Here is a 17,845-nt window from a genome sequence, read left to right as displayed (position 1 = left end):
ACATGTATATATCTGATCTCACATACAGCACTGTCTTACCAAATATTTCTTCAATCTATACATTTGTAATTTACTCAGGTGCCATAGAGATAAGCATGTTATAAATATTTAGAGCAATAGAGAACATAGAGACAATTTCAGACTAGTGTAAAAAGGCACAAGTCTGTTTACTTCAGTGAAGTACATGTGGTAATACAAAGTCTGGCTTTATCAGATATCATGCAAGAGATCTTAGAAGTAGGGATTTTAAATACAAAAAAAGTTAATTGCTCAGTGTTTCTAATTTTCTTCTTTCTCTTGTAAAAATAGCTCATGTCTTATATAAAGGGAATTGTGAGTGGAAGGAAATGAATGAAATGAGAAAGCATGTATTTTATCTTTTTCATGAGGTGAGGGAGGCAATGGGTAAATCTTAAATCTTTGAATTTTTAATAGGCCATATGCTCAGTTGGTGTAAGTCAGCATAGCTCTGTTTAATGGAGCTATGCCAGTTTATACTAGTTAAGAATTTGGCCTAATCTGTTCAGCACATGATCCTGCAAATCGCCGACACATACACAGAAATTGATAAATGTGTTTTGTCTGAGATGTGTTGATTCTGCCTGGATTTACATGTCAGGCCTAATCTACAGTAGGAAAATAGGTTAATATAACTACATCCCTGAAGGGTGTAAAAGATCTGCACTAATAAGTCATGCAGTTAAATTGATCTAACTCCCAGTGTAGACAGTGCTGAATTGATTGCAGAATTCTCTCAACTACCTAGTTATTGCCTCTCAGGGAGGTGAAGTGCCTGTGCTGACAGGAGAACCCCTCCAGTGGCATAGGTAGTGTCTCCATTGATATACCGCAGCAGCAGTTGCAGCATTTTAAGTGTAGCCAGGTCCTCCTGAAACTCAATTAAAGACAGATCAAGACAGATTTGGTCTATGGAACCAAAGGCCAGATAGCCTGGGGGTAGGGATGTAATTTTTCCTGAATCCCCTTGTTACAAAACACTATGGCTGTGTCTACACTGGGCCACTTATTCCGGAAAATCAGCCGCGTTTCTGGAATAAGCTGCGAGCTGTCTACACTGGCCCTTGAATTTCCGCAAAAGCAACGATGCTCTACTGTACAAAATCAGCCGCTATTCCGGAAAAACTATTCTGCTCCCGCTCGGGCATAAGTCCTTATTCCGGAACACTGTTCCGGAAAAGAGCCAGTGTAGACAGCCCAGTAGTCTTTTCCGGATAAAAGCCCCGATTGCGAAAATGGCGATCGGGGCTCTTTTCCGGAAAAGCGCGTCTACATTGGCCACAGACGCTTTTCCGGAAAAGAGGCTTTTCCGGAAAAGCAGCCTGCCAATGTAGACGCTCCTTTTCCGGAAAAACTGAAAACGGAATAGTATTCCGTTTTAAGCAGTTCCGGAAATTCATACCAGTGTAGACACAGCCCATCTGTGAACATTTTTAATATTGGAGATGCTTGTACTTCAGGTTCCTGTGTGATGGGTCTGTCAACCCCTGCTCTAATTGCTAACCCACCCTCCTATCCTATCCAGCACACAATAACAAGTGGTGATAATTCGAGGTAGAATCCATGTCAAGGCCATCCCCCAGTGCCTGAATTTACTATTTTAAATAGCACTGGCTGCAAAACTGATCAAACCACAGTTTACTTTCACACTAAAGAGAAACCTATGGAATTGCTACTCAAGCTTCTGAGGTATTAGGTCTGGTTGTTCATAACTGGCTGGGTTCCACAGGAAGAGCAGATCTGGCAGCTTGATTTTTTAGAATGCAAAGGTTATATTCTATTTAATATATTGTTTCTTTAGTTGCAACATGTTTTCACTGGCTTCAGTGAGACTTGGATCCAATTTGACAGTGTAATGACTTAATGAATGAAACCAGATACAGTGTGTATCGAAGCCCTTTCTTTTTTAAAAAAACGTTGCATTTTTCAAGTTTTTTTTTCCACCATGACAAAGTGATGACTAATTATTGGATCTGAGGGAAATTCAACCATTCCAAGGCACCTTTAGGGAGGAGAGGAGAGAGCCAGAATAAAATCATGAGGGACTAGAAGGACAGAACACATGAACCCTTTAAACTCTCTGAATTCTAGCTAATGTACAAAGTCCCATCCCCCAAGCCTATAAATTTTTAACAACTTTGCAGTAGTCTGTTATTTTTAGGACAATTTATATTTTCTTTTACATGATTAGGTATGTAATTCTTATAGCTTACAAATTACAGTAGAATAAAAAGGTATAAAATAATGAAGACCTTGCAATGGAGTTTTAGCCTAAAAAAATAGATTAGACAGATGCACTTCCACATTCAATTTTACCATCATGCAAGTATGGGAATGATATTTTTGGGGGGCTTTTAAAGTTTTATGAAGGCAATATTTTAACAGTGTCTTCAACTCCATTGGGGTAGTGTGAATAGAAGAATGGCCAGCTCTTTGCCAGAGTTACTTTGCTTTTTACCTGCCTTTTAGTGAGACCAGTCTTGTGTGTGGACATCTACAAAAGCTAATGGAGTCAGTGGCTATTGAGCACAATCAGAAATTCCTGATAGGTTGCTCAGCACTGTCAGAGCTTACTCAAGCAACACTTGCAATTGACCAAATCACAAAGTCCTTTCTCCCCCTTTTACTACAGTGCAAGATTTGGTTGGCTAAAATGTGAAACCAGAATAAGACTCTGAGAGTACGTCTCCTCTTCAAGGTGGAGGTGTAATTTCTGACTTGGGAACATGGACCCACACTTGTTTTGATGAAGCAAATGTTAAAAATAGAAGTGTAGCCATGGTAGTGCAGGCGGCACTCCAATTGTGTTCCACCTCTATTCAGGCACTTGCCTCCCGTCTGTTCTAAGGTGGAGGTAGGAGAACAGCAGTCGTGCAAAGGCAGTTCCCCTCTTACCCACAGGTCACACACACTTGGACTTACAAAGTGGGTTTCAACACTAAAATGGAGGCTTCTACCCCCTTACTCCCAGTGCAGCACTGTAGAGATTGAAAGGATGGTCTCGTGGTTATGCACTGGACTGCGACTCAGCTGTTCTGTGTTTAATTTCTGGCTCTGCTACAGTAATCTTCAGGGAATCTGGGTGAATCACTTAATATCTCTGGCCTGAGTTCTGCAAAACAGGGATAATAATAATTCCTTTCCACTCTCACCTGTCACATCTATTTATCTTGCAAGCTCTTTGTGGCAGGGAGAGTCTTTCTTACTGTTTGCTAATGCCTAGCACAAGGAGGCTCTTATCTTGGCTGGGGCCTCTATGCACTGTGTAATATAAATAATGATTAATCCTGGTCATAATTCAGCCCTAAAAAAAGGGAAAAGCTTTAATCTAAGAGGAATTTATTTTCTGTTCTATATCTGTTGGCACAGGAAACAGACAGATCTTTCTTGGCAAGACTCAAAGCTATTCTAGGTGGCATATTAGATCATTAACATCCACGCAACTGTCACATTGGCTAACACCAATTAATTTCCTACAACAATTCTCAGAGGTTTTGTTATAGAGAAACTACACTCTGCATAGTTAACTGTATTCACATGGTCTTTATACATGGTATTGTCAGAATAATTCTGGGTGGGAAAAATAGAGTGGTGTGAAGGTCATAGTGTAGGAGCATACGCTTTCGTGGGCAAAGACCCACTTGTCAGATGCATCTGACGAAGTGGGTCTTTGCTCACGAAAGCTTATGCTCCCACACTTCAGTTAGTCTATAAGGTGCCACAGGACTCCTCGCCGCTTTTGCAGATTCAGACTAACACGGCTACTCTTCTGATACGTGAAGATCATAATGATTCCTCTGGCCTTTAATGCAATGTTGGGAATTACTAAACAGACTGAATTCTGTCTGAGGTGGATGGGGAAATAGTGTAAGGAGCCTCCATATTCACTCCTCATTTGGCTAGTGCATGCTAGGGCTAGGCATAATTGGAGTCTCTGCTATGGACATGCCCTATTCCATTGGGAGTATGTGGTGCCCTCGAGGGCAGGGAGGAGGTGGTGGCCTAAGGCATGGGGTTTAAGCTGCACCTTTATGGAGGGATATAGCAGTTGGCATGTATTCACCATCTTCCATGGACTGGAGAGGAATTCTATCCTGACCCATTCTCACTCTCCAGTCAGCCTTACCAATTTTCTGGGCTAGTGAAGCAGGAGGTTTGCATGCTCATGTGATTCAAGTGGATAGATTTTCTATCTCCAAAGGCCCCTCAACTTAGGTCCTAATACTGATGTGTGTGTGCTGGGACTCTCCTAAGTAAGGGGTCACACTTGTCAAACCCTATAGTGATGGTGGAATGTAGACAAATACCCACCAAGAACATGATTGAGATTAGAAAACAAACAATCCAGTTGCCAATTGCTGCCTCAGCAAATTCTACAAATGTTGCATGAAGATTTGGGTGTGGGGGGAGGAATATGATACATTTAACTAAACATTTCCCAGTCTGATATCTTTCCTCTTATCATTGTAGTAAAAGATCTAGAAAGGAAGAAGGAAACATCAAGTAAATCCAAGGTCAAGGGTAAAGAAGGTACAAATGGGAGTAAACCACATCCATCTACAGAAGGTCAGATTGTCAAAAAAATATGATTTTGTGATGTCATAATAATAACTAGTTAAATATGTGTCTGCCATTACATTGACCCTTTTCTTCATTACAGATAAGTGACTTTTTCCACTTGTTTTCCAAGATAATTATCTTGCATTGATGGCAATTATAACTATTAAATAAGTAAAAGTCAACTTTCTTCACACTGAATTTGATTATTTACAATAAAAAGTTTTCTTTACTTTGCTGTTCTATTTTTCAGCTTTAAACGGGGTTTTAAAATATGAAAAATAAGTGAAAGTATTCTTTTGAACCCGCATGAAACAGAATGTCTTGCCTAATTTCTGCCCTTCCTTTCATTATAGTATAAAACATAGTATTAAACATATTACTTTCATACTTGGCGCAGATATGAAATTGACATAGTGTATTACATTTCATGCATAAGACAGACCCTGTACATAAAAATCAGGTAGTTATGCAAACACTTGCAAAGGGCTTGTGTAGTTACACACATTATATTTCAGATGTTTTAATTTTGTGTGTGTGTGAGAGAGAGCAAGAGAAATTCTTTACAGATTAACAAAAAGTAATTTAGCAGACTAAGAGGGTAATGTGACTGCTAGTCAACAGAAACATTTCCAGCCTATATAGCCATACAAGAAAAACCATTCTGCATTGAACATACAACATAATATCCTGATGGTTCTAAATTCTTTTTTAAAAAAACCCTCCTTTCTTAAGGCAATTATTTCCACCAGCAGTTATCTGTGACATGCAGAACAAGCAGGGGCAAGAAGAGCTTGATATGACCTCAAATAATCTTTCTGCACTAAATAGACAGTTTCATGACTCCCAGCTTTCCAGTTCCATTTTATTCTGTATCCTGGTAATGCAAGATCAGTGTTATTGGTTCAAAGCTCACTGAAGTCACTGAGAATCTTTCCATTGATTTCAGAGGGCTTTACATTATACCCTGTATGTTTGTCCTGTAATTATTTAACACTGTATAAATTAATACACTTTGCTTTTGTTTATACCAAAGTGCCACTAAGTCTTCGCATTCAGTACAGCATGTAAAGAAGCTTACTGGAAAGTAGTTCACTAGCATGTATTGTAATGTAAACTGGCTCTGCTGATGTAATATGAATGGTAGTGATCTGACCTGTCTTCGGGAGAATGCTTGAAATGAGAGTGTTAGGGAAGGAAAATGCACTTGTTTAGAGTAGGGATGAGTAACCTTTTTTGAGTTGGGGTTCACGGGAAGATGGCGAGGGGGCTGGAGTGCCAGCGCAGGCTCCCCAATGGTGGGGGAGGTCCTAAGCTTTGGGGGCCAGATCCAGGCAACTCAGGTGCTGCATCCGGCCCCGGGCCTTAGGTTCCTGACCCCTGGTTTAGAGGTTTAAGAAGTGAAAAAGCCCAGGGAGAAAAAGCTCAGCTTTTAATAACATTTGAAGAAAGTATTGAATTGCCTCAGAGAGAGAAGGTGCTTGAGCCAGATTTCAGTAGAGACCTTTCAGGGAGACAAGAAGTAGAGGCAGAAATTATCCTATCTGCAAAGCATGGAGAAACAGAGAAAGTTGTGGTCTGTTGCACACCCTGTCCCAAGAGAGTGGTTCACAGGGGGCTGAGGACACCGCTCTTACCATTCCCCGCCTGTTGATGACCCCAAGTCAGCCCGTTACTGCAGGACAATGCAGTCTTTTCATCCTCCGCCATGTGGCCAGTAGCAGCTAGTGTAGGTATTTTGCTGTTCTAACTTCCACCTCTAGTATATGTGGCCAGATCCTGTGTCAGTGGAGTATTAGGTGTAGTGGAGCCCCATGGTACACTTCTCCTGTCATGTCCCCTTCACTCCTTTATACTAGAGATAGGGTGGGCAGGTGGTACGGGAAGGAACTAAGCTGTCTCTGACAGTTTTAACTGGCACAATATTCCGGAACTTGGGCTCTAGGCCATGTCTGAATGCCTACACAGCATTGTAACCCCACAGCCTTGGAAACTTAAGTCAACAGACATGGGCCAGCCCCTATGTTGTTTTATTGCAGTATAGACATACCTAGAGATTCCTATTTCAGAAAGAAGAATCCTCTAGTGCAAACCTGTGACTAGTTTTGAACTTGGTGGAGCAGAGAATCCAACCCAGCATCTTAAGGTAAAGCTGTTAATGAACAACAATAATTTTTTTTTAAAAAATTGACTATTGGCACTGTGAGAGACAGCAGAGTATGTGACAGGTACCTTATGCTGTTAAAATCTGTTAGAAAATGTTCTTAACTTACTTATGGAGTTTTCAAACAAAGGACAAAAGCAAATTAATCCCTGAATTTTATGTTTGAAAATACTTACATAATAGGATTGCTCTAGGAGTGCACATTTAAATACAGGAAAACTCACACAGACTTCACAGGGTCAGCACCACACCCATGATTCTGCTTTCCTGATTTATTGAGATGTTTTTTGACTCCAGGAGGCACTGTCCCTGGGTAAGGGGTGTAAGTCTTAGCTCTTTCATGCAGGCACCCAGAACAATTATCCACTCGAATTGTTCCAGAAAGAAGAACAAGAAGCCCTGAACTATTACACTCACTGGTTTCCATCAGTTTTTAGATGGCTGAATGTTAGCAGTTGGGCAATAATTCCCACATCTGTTTCAGTAATCCAGATTAAAACTCTTCAGCACAGGTAGACTTTCCCCCTCCTATCCAGAGAAATATTTTCAAATGTATCTGGTACCCTCACCTCACTGCCTCTCCCCGGGACAGTCCCATCCCAGATTTATCACTAATGTATATCCACTACTATAAACATATCAGAACTTAATTTTAAAATGCAATGTTCACTCACTCACTCACTCACTCACTCACTCACTCACTCACTATTTTGGTTTCCACAAAACTTCTCAAATTTTCTTGGATAGCCACTTGCAAGTCTCTGATCATCCAGTTTTTGGTCAGATTTAAACCCAATTAACTGCTTCACACTCAAATTAATGTGTCAGGTTCCCTTTCTCTATTTCCACATAAGTGAACAAAATCTTCTTTCAATCCATTTATCTTCTAGCAATTGTACCTGCTCAGTTCTCCAGTCACTACATACACAAAGTTCTTTTCTGCTCAAGAAAGAGGAATAATACATTCTGGCTACATCTAAACTACATCCCTTTTTCGGAAAAGGGATGTAAATTAGATGTATCCCAATTGCTAATGAAGCAGGGATTTAAATCTCCTGTGCTTCATTAGCATAAAAATGGGTGCTGCTTTTTTCGGCACGGAGCTTTGTTGGAGAAAAGCGCCAGTCTAGATGCTGATCTTTCGAAAAATAAAGCCTTTTTCAAAAGATCCCTTATCCCTCATGAATTTTTCGCACTTCATAATGGCGGCCGCGCGTTCTTTCAAAAGAGGGCTTTTTGAAAGTGAAACCACTGTCTAGACGTGGTTCTTTTGAAAATCCCTCCCCCTTTTTCGAAAGTTCCTGTACTCCTATTTTTTGGCGACTTCACTTTGAAAAGCCTTTTTTTGAAAGAACGCGCGGCCGCCATTATGCAAATGAACATAGATGTCTGTGAACTAGCCGCATTGGTCCACCTCTTCCCCGCCCCACACACCAGGAGAAACCCCGATTTGCACCTTTTTCTCTGACTGTACCATCAGGGTTGAGGATGTGGACATGCCGATCTGTATTGTAGAGGACGCAGCCTACCGTCAGCTCCCCTGCCGAATGAAGCCCTACACTAGATACCTGGACCAAAGCAAGGGATGCTCCAATGCCAGGCTCAACAGGGCTCAGATTGTTGTTAGGGTGCCTTTGGGCATCTGAAAGGGTAGATTCCGTTGCCACCTCACCAGCCTGGACCTAGGCAAGCAGAACATCCCCCAGGTGGTGGCAGCCTGTTGTGTCCTTCACAATATTTGTGAAAGCAAAGGGGGATACGTTCCTGCCAGGGTGGAGGCAGAGGCTGACCCTATTGGCAGGGCCTTTGAACAGCCGCATACGGCTGCTGTCCGGCAAGCTCATCAGGTGGCTGTGTGTATCTGTGAGGCTCTGAGGGAGAGTTTTACACAAGGACCCCAGTGACACTCTCCTCTGGGCCTTCCCACAAGGGGCCTATGCATTTCCCCTCTGTGCTGTTCCTCCCTTCCCCTGCCCTTCCTTCCTCTCCCTTTCCAGCACAGACAATAAATTACACTTTGGCTACGTCTACACTGGCATGATTTTCCGAAAATGCTTTTAACGGAAAAGTTTTCTGTTAAAAGCATTTTCGGAAAAGCACGTCTAGATTGGCAGGATGCTTTTCCGCAAAAGCACTTTTTGCGGAAAAGCGTCTGTGGCCAATCTAGACGCGGTTTTCCGCAAAAAAGCCCTGATCGCCATTTTCGTGATCGGGGCTTTTTTGCGGAAAACATTACTGTGCTATTTACACTGGCCCTCTTGCGCAAATGATTTGCGCAAGAGGGCTTTTGCCCGAACAGGAGCAGCACAGTATTTCCGCAAGAACACTGATGATCTTTCATGAGATCGTCAGTGTTCTTGTGGAAATTCAAATGGCCAGTGTAGATAGCTGGCAAGTTTGTCCGCAAAATCACATGATTTTGCGGAAAAACTTGCCAGTCTAGACACAGCCTTTTTGTTTTGGAACAAGAAACTCTATTTTTTTAATTGGGGTAAATGTAATTGGGAAGGGACTGGGGAAAGAAACTGGGAGAGGAGAGGAAGGAGTTGGAAAGTGGAGTATGGGAGAGGAGAGGAACAGGGCTGGGAGTGGCACCTGCATAGGGTGGTAGACACATCCTAAGGTGCCACAGAACTCCTAGTTGTTTTTTTGCAGATACAGACTTACATGACTCCCCCTCTGATACTTGTCATAAATATCGTAGTTGACTGAGCACTAGCAAGAGATCATGTGCATGTGGCAAATGACTTACATTATGTACTAGTACAGCCTCTACTACACAAATATCATAGATGAACACAGTTGCCAGAGGAAAGGAGATTTCAGTCAAGAGCGCACAGTAAATTTTCTCTTTATATATATATTTACTTTATAACATTAATTCTGAATTATATTAACACCCGAATGGCTCTGTGCCACAACCTGACATCATATGTCAAAGAGCAACTTGTGAATATCTTCATATTATAGTCTGGGATGGGATGTTTCCAGTCCTCTTCACTTTAATTCATACTTCAATCTAGCACTAGAGCTATAAATAAATACATAGGATGCTCTTCATGTGCACTTCTGCAGAGAGGAAGAGCAGTCCAGTGATTAGAGCACTAGTCTGTGATTTGGGATTGCAGAGGTCAAATCTCTTCGATGCCACAGTCTTCCTATGTGACCTTGGGCAGGTCATTTAGTCCATCACATTCCCCATCCGTACAATGAGGATAATAGCTTTTGCCTAATTCATAAAGGCATTGTGATGATAAATACATTATAGATTGTGAGCTGCTCAGATAGTAGTGGAGGCCACATAATCATCTTAGATAGATTTACATAGCTGTACAAAGAAGTGTCTCCAAAGCAAAGCAATAAAGCAGTTAATCTATATTGAACATGGGCTATACGCAGTGGTCCCCAACCTTTTGAGGCTGCCGGGTGCCTGGGAGCGGGGCCACTCACGCGCTGGCCACCCGGGGGTGGGGCTGTGCAAGCGCTCAGGGGTAGGGCCGCGCATATACCCCGGGGGCAGGGCCACCCATATGCTGCGTGACCGCTGCTGGCGCCACCCATGCGCCGCACTGCCAGGCCGTCACCGCTCCTGTGCCGCACGCCTAGGGATGGGGTTGCCCATACGCCACACGCCTGGGGCTGGCGCCACTCCTGTGCCGTGTGCCTGGGGTGGAGACGCCCATATGCTGCACACCCAGGGCCAAACAGCCCATGCGCCACATGCCTGGGGCTGGCACCACTCCTGTGCTGCGTGCCCAGGGGCAGGGATGCCCATATGCCGCACACCCAGGAGCTGGCAGCGCTCATGCATCATGTACCTGGGGCTAGTGCCGCTCCTGTGCTGCGTGCCCAGGGGCTGGCACAGCCCCTGCACCGTGCACCTGAGGGTGGAGCTGCTCATACGCTGCGCGCCTAGGAGCTGGCCCTGATCACTAGGCGGGAGCACAGAAATGGTCTGGCGGGTGCCATGGCGCCCATGAGCACCATGTTGGGGACCACTGGTATAGTGTCAGTGACAGACAGAACTTTTGCTTTATATTTAAGCATATAAGACATTGTAATAGTAACAGCATGCAAAGTTTTATATGCTTTTTCAGAGCAAGCAGGCATTTTCATTTTCTGAGTTGAGAAATATCCATCATCTTCTGGTTGGTGAAAGATACTATGATGATGGGTGTTTTATAGCTCTAGATAAACCTGGTATGTTAGTTTGCTGTCAACGATAAAAAAACCACCTTTTTAAAAAAGCAGCCTCTATCAAATAGAGTTCTGGCAGTGGTCAGAAAGATGAGAACGCACATCTCTGGTGGTTCTTTAGACAGTAACATGTTTGTATATGTTCAGGACTTACTTGTGTAATTCTGCCATGCAACTGGGGCTGTTCAGTGCACAAGAGTTGTGACAGCTGGGCATAGCTGCAAGTGTGTGTGTGGGGGGGGGGAGGATTCAGAGGGATCAGAAGCCAACTGAAGTCTAGAACGATTGAACACAACTTTACCTAGGAGATGTGGTGCTGAGGGTTTGGGCAACCCTGTCTTCCTCTCATGGAGGTGGACCAATCTCCTGCCATTTAATTGTGAATATTCAGGATTAGGGGAGAGGGTCTTCTGCATTAACATCTAATTCTTGAGGGAATCTTCTTAATCCTTATCAGCCCCACCCCCAATTTTCATTTTGTTTCTGTGTGATAGGGATATTTTGGAGGCTAGCACCTCCATTAATATCATCCTTCACCAAATACCAGTCTGCAAGGGAAGGTCTTCACCTCCACATTAGGACCTCTGACCATGTAGGGTTCCAGTCCATTCTTTCCATGTCACTCCTTCTGTTGAGCTCAGTTCTCTTAGCTGAAGATTGATATTCCATAACTGGAAGGAAACATTTTTAGATTGTTGCTGGAAGCCTAATCTGCTAGGGAAGATTTAATTTACTTTGGACTCTGAATTTACTTTCATTTATATTGTAGTGATGGCTCCATACTACAAGTGGATGAGTTCAGTGGGCACAGTTCTGCAGGGCTACGTCTAGACTGGCATGATTTTCCGGAAAAGAGCATCTAGATTGGCACGGACGCTTTTCCGCAAAAGCACTTTTTGCGGAAAAGCATCTGTGGCCAATCTAGACGTGCTTTTGCGCAAAAAAGCCCTGATCGCCATTTTTGCGATCAGGGCTTTTTTTGCGCAAAACAAATCTCAGCTGTCTACACTGGCCCTTTTGCGCAAAAGTTTTGTGCAAAAGGGACTTTTGCCCGAACGGGAGCAGCATAGTATTTCTGCAAAAAGCACTGATTTCTTACAGTAGGAAGTCAGTGCTTTTGCGGAAATTCAAGCAGCCAGTGTAGACAGCTGGCAAGTTTTTCTGGAAAAGCGGCTGATTTTCCGGAAAAACTGGCCAGTCTAGACATAGCCCAGATGTTTATGTGCAGGAATAACTTTGCCCATTGAAAATAATAGAGTTTTTGATATGCGTAACATTTTGGAGAATGATGACAGATAGCAGCATATGTCAAGACATTTGCAAGGTTGCTGTAGGTCAGCAGCTTCACAGGCAAATCTAACCTCAGCAGGTATCTTGCTTCAGTTCAGTTTATTTAGCTAATATAAGAAGCAATATAAGGGAAAATTCATTTTTTCTGGAAAACTCATATTTGGAACTTTTGTTTTAAAATTAGATGTGTGATAGATATTAAAGATGGAAGATAGGGATGGTATCATTCTGGAAGGGTAATCAACTCTTACCTGTGAAATACCTCTCTTATCTCATCTATCCTGCTCCCCTAAGAACTTTCCAGTGCAATATCCCAATTTAGCTCAATACCTAGAGGGCAGACAGGTGCTGTCACACTGTGGCAGATGTTTCTGCTTTAAGAGCTTCATAATATTTAGTGTTTTAGTCTTCAAATAAGTAGTAATAAAGTGGAGTTGCAAGCAGTAATGATGTATCTATCTATGTCTACAGATAGTTGGAGAGAGATTTATAGTACATCAACATATTTCAGTGAGGGCAACTGTTTTTGGTTGGTTTTGTAAAAGCAAAAAAACTTCAGATGTTCAGATTTTATCTCTATCAAACACACTCTGCCTGTCAGCCTAATAACGATGTAATCTTTCTGTTAGGTGCTGTTTGCACCACTCACAGCTGCATTCAATATATAAGGGTTTCCCCTAATATTACAAAACCAAACTAACTTAAGCTCTCACCCAGGAATCTGGGAAAAGTAAATGCCTTTCAGGGTACCTTTAAAAGGTAATACTTCCATACTTGAAGGCACTGAGTCTGCATGTGACCAAAGAAAACTTGTAATAAGAGGAGAAGGAAACAGCATTAATTTGGAAAAACATTGCAACAATGACTCAAAAATATGCAAACAATAATTAAACATTTGCCCAGAGGTTTTTGAGCAGCAATTTTTTGCCTCAGTTTCCTTCCTTGGGGTGTGATTGTTCAACAGATGGATGTCCCTTTAACTCCATTTTCAACTCTGCTGTAGCCCACTCCTAGGTTGTTGTGTGAGGTCAGCAAAATCCCAGAGTCCAAGTGTGGTCAGGTGAATTCAGGAAGGTTAGTGACACTTTTTCTCTGTTACAGCTATTTTTAGTTGTGATGCTCTGCTCTGAGGTTTCACCACCTACTCTCGTCTTTAGTGTTCTTATGTGGTTCCCATCATTCTGCTCTCTGAGTGCCAATGTTTATTTAGGTGCCTGTGGATATAAAAGTGCCTCTCTTTAGATACCCAAACTTGCAAATTTTGTCCATAGTGACTTGTAGACACCACATGGAAAGCCAACCACTGACTGAACTAAGAGTAAAGCTCAGAAATTTAGGTGCTCAATGCATCGTGATGAGAATCTCCTTTCTTCTGGCAACTGTGTTCATCATTGGTATTCATATACTGAAGTGATGCTGTCCAGTCCCTGCATTATGCTGGAAAACAACCATTTGTGCTAACACTCGATAGCAGATCACCATGTAAATTATGCTTTTACAAACTCTACATTTTTATATTTTTCAATGCCCTTACAAAATGTAACTAAAGATGAGTCAAACCATGCACCAAGTCAACATACAGATTCCTGTAGTCTCCATAGTGTTGGCTGACTTAATGACTTAATCACACTGGTAAACTTGAACTCTCTCTTATATTAAATGCCACACTAAAGATATTCAGATATAGGACCTGTCACTTTCTCTGCCGTATTATAAAAGCTACCCTTATGGAAAAGTCCTGTTGGAATCACTGAAATTCTGTAGAAATTACTTTCTAAATCTATAGCATTAATAGAGAATAGTGCTCTTTCTGTAAGTTTTAGTTAACCATCCCACAGAATTCCATAGGAGGATTATGTTTCTCTGTTCAATTGTATAGATTGGTTCAACAATCATTTTGTATTCAATTCTACAGAATTTTTCCATAAAGGTCTACTCTTAAAAATCTAATTTAAATAGGCTTGTATATGAGAATTATTACTTGGTTTTAAACCACCACAAAAGACCCTAAGTAAAGGATAGTTATAAGCAATATCGGACTGAGGAAGTGTCTAGTGAAGTACTTCAGGGTATGTCTACTCTACCCCCCAGTTCGAACTAGGGGGGGTAATGTAGTCATATGGAGTTGCAAATGAAGCCCGGGATTTGAATTTCCTGGGCTTCATTTGCATAAAGCCGGCCGGCGCCATTTTTAAATGCCGGCTAGGTCGGACCCCGTGCCGCGCGGCTACACACGGCACGGACTAGCTAGTTCGGATGTAGGCATAAAGATTGCCAGATCAGTCTCATGGTATCTTTCAGTCAGGATCTCAAAGTACTTTGCAAACACCAATGCCCTGGTCTACACGAGGGAGTTATTTTGAAATAACTCCCCTTATTTTGAAATAAGAAGTGTAGTGTCCACATTACCAAAACCATTATTTTGAAATAACGGGCTGGTTATTTTGAAATCTGTATTTCTGCTTTTCTTGTGGAATAAGCTTATTTTGAAATAATTATTTTGGGAGTTATTATTTCAAATTTAGTAATTTCAAAATAATTTCCTAGTGTAGAATATACCCAGTGTGAGCTACCTAATGCCTTATTTTCAGAAGTATTGCAGATCCACTGCCCTATTGACTTCAGCATCTTGCCAGATCAAGCAGAACTGGTGAAATCCTGGCCACATTGAAGTAAATAGCAAAACTCTCTGTGACTTCAGTGAAGTTAACCTGTCACTCAAAGTTTGTTACATTGGATATGCAAAATTAATAATTCTGAAAATATGGCTACATATATTATACATGCTTATATTAACAATATCTATCTAATTATATACAATAAATCATGTAATGTGATCTAGGGACTTACAATGTGCTGTACTGTTATTTAAAAACCATTTTCTTCTAATGAATTATATGCTGACATGATTCTTTCAACACAGTCCTCCACTTGAGTTCCACTGAAAAATTGATAGCACAATATGGCCCATATCTCTTCTTACTTAATTACATAGCAACCTTGTTTTATTTGATAGCACTTTATAGACTAACAAAACATATAGATGTTATCATGAGCTTTCGTGGGCACCATGATACCATTTACATGTTTTGTTAGACTATAAAGTGCTACCAGACCAGTTTTTGTTTTTTAAGTTTACCCTGTACAGACTAACTTGGCTACCCCCTGAAGCTTCTTGTTTTATTTGGAATGTTTAAAATGGTTTATTTGGATATCTGTGAGTAATTTTTTGAAACAGGTCTGAAAACACGTGACACTCAACACTTTTGAATGATAATTGAATGGCATGTCTAATTCCCTTCAGAGCACAATTAAGATGTGTCTTTTAAATTGTAACATATTTGTTGCACTGAAATTATGAATAAATGCGTCCATATATATAAGCTTGTCGTCAAGTATGTTGAAAGTTGTTTGTTAATCCTCAGAACAGCTGTTTCATTTAAAATATCAATACATTCAAATGCAAGAGTGAAAAGAAATAGAATTGTCACTGTAATCTGTAAGGGCATTTGTACACAGCACATCTACATGTCTATGCCAATTGCGTATCGTAAGTCAAAATAGCTTATTTTGGCTTTTGGCGCTGTCTACACAGCAGGAAGTCCAAGGAAGAGCACTCTTCCTCTGACTTACCTTACTCCTCGTAAAATGAGGGTTACAGGAGTCGGAATGAGAAGTCCTCCCACTTGACATTATTTCAGTATTATGTTGAAATAACAGCTTGTAGTGTAGACGCGGACTATGTTATTTTGGAATAACGCCAGTTATTCCGAAATAACACTGCTGTATAGACGTCCTCTTGAGTTTCTCAAATTTCATGCACTTCACAAAGGGAATATTAAATGGCTAAAAGGACTAAAATTCAACCAGAAAACATTATTTTATCCCATCTCTCAAATTAAATATACATTCAGTAATTCTTATTAGGATTCAAGTAAGAATCCTAAATAGTTTGTAAACTAACTAAATCTTTGATTGCTTTGAAACTACACTTAGCTGGCTTTGTAGGCTGGTTTCAAAGGATGGTTAAAAAGAATTGCTGGCAGCCTGCCACCGATCTGAAGAGTTATCATCAAATCCAGTTACTCAAGTTTCTAGGTTTCTTGTTATAACTTTTATTAAAAATTCGGAGTCTAGCAATATCCCTGATTGTCTTTGGTTTGAATACTAAGACGCTGTATTTATGTTTGGATATACTTTTGAAAACAAAACCAAGTGCCCTTGCAGTTTGTATGACTGCTTCTTGAACTAAAGGAGTTTTCTGGGACAGAGATAGGTGCATGGGGGAGAGCTGGCCTTATTTTCACCTGTGGATCTGGGATGAGCTTGCTAGGCTTGTCTTACAACCTAACAATGCTCTAACATTTGAGTTCTTCACATTTAAGCAATGTTTAGATTTGGTTCAATAAAGGGTCATCTGTGTTTTGTACATCTGGTTGATCCTTGCCTTGACATATGGTCTGTATTAGACTCTGATCTCAATGCAAAAATATTACCATCACAGTGCTATAATAATAATGCCAGAATAATATTTCCTAGATATAGATACGATGGCCATCTAAAATAAAAGACTGTACTGTGCTGGACTGACTTCCACATTCCATCCTTGCTCTATTCCCACCGTACATTTAATTCATATCTGTCATCAAATTTCTTTCCATTTGTACTTTGTTACACTGTGAACTAAGGTATCTTGGTTTTTCCATTCACATTGTACACTCACTGCTATCTGCTTAAACTCTCCTCCTCTTCCTGATACATTAGTCTATTTTCCCACTGTGACAGGGAATAAGAAAGGAAATGATATAGTGCAAGCTCAGAACAAGTTATAACCCTTCACTTCTCCTAGCAGAAAAAGAACTGGGTATCCTTGAAAATCAGAGCAAAGTGTCAAGTCACAAGGGTGTAAAACATCACATGTAATTCTACAAAATACATTCAAAACTGTATGCAAATTAGAATGTTCTTTCTGAGGCTGAGCTATGACCATGTGCAACCCCTTCCTTTCTCTATCCCTCTATGCATGGAGATCCAGAAAATATCGATCTTGTCACCCACAATGGTTCAAAGGTCATGAACCCCCCCCCCCCCAATCATGAGTTTGACTTAAAATCATGGGATTTTTTTAAAGAAAGACTAAATCTTGTGTTTTGGTCAGAGGAAAGAATAAATGTATTTGATCTCACTGTCTCTTTCACAATAACACTGTAAGCTAGGATGATGTTGAGTTTGTATTCCTGTTAAAATGTAAAGACTTCTTTTAATATTTCACTATTGTTTATTCCATTTTAGGGAAGTTCCTACAATTTCTGTTAAATTCAACTGGAGAAAACATAAACAAATAGCGGGTATAAAGAAGTAACAAAAGCTAAATGTTTTATGCAGAAAAAATTCCCACAAGTGCATCCCAGCTATGAAGAGTGAACTATATTTTCACATTCTGTGACATTTCAGTACAATCCTGGATCAAATCACAAATGATTATTTTGATACAGCTATTTACCCTGGTCTGATTATATGGAAATAAAATATTGAAAAAAATGTTTTTCTTTTCTTTATGCTTTTGCTTCTGTAAATTAATTTTCTTAGTTCAATTAATCGCTTTTTTGGAAAGTAATA

At 40.8% G+C, this 17,845-nt stretch overlaps 1 protein-coding gene and 1 long non-coding RNA gene across 6 annotated transcripts in view; both read left to right on the top strand.

Moving 5' to 3' along the window:
• Positions 1–17,845, top strand: part of COL14A1 (collagen type XIV alpha 1 chain) — a 183,665-nt gene that overhangs the window by 24,036 nt on the left and 141,784 nt on the right. For 4 of the 5 annotated variants that reach the window (XM_006137507.4, XM_014580806.3, XM_014580807.3 and 1 more), the window contains exon 6: positions 4,489–4,584. The exons of the other annotated variant lie outside the window; for it this stretch is intronic. In XM_006137507.4, the coding sequence (XP_006137569.2) occupies positions 4,489–4,584 (96 nt within the window). The remainder of the gene's footprint in view (positions 1–4,488; positions 4,585–17,845) is intronic. 5 annotated transcript variants of the gene reach the window in all.
• On the top strand, positions 4,591–17,771 carry LOC142826952 (uncharacterized). Its single transcript, XR_012901242.1, has 2 exons — positions 4,591–6,721; positions 17,519–17,771. It is a non-coding gene; the product is annotated as an uncharacterized LOC142826952 (long non-coding RNA).

This window comes from Pelodiscus sinensis, chromosome 2, assembly GCF_049634645.1.
Source record: "Pelodiscus sinensis isolate JC-2024 chromosome 2, ASM4963464v1, whole genome shotgun sequence".
Taxonomy (NCBI): domain Eukaryota; kingdom Metazoa; phylum Chordata; order Testudines; family Trionychidae; genus Pelodiscus; species Pelodiscus sinensis.
This window is presented reverse-complemented; position numbering and strand designations above follow the sequence as displayed.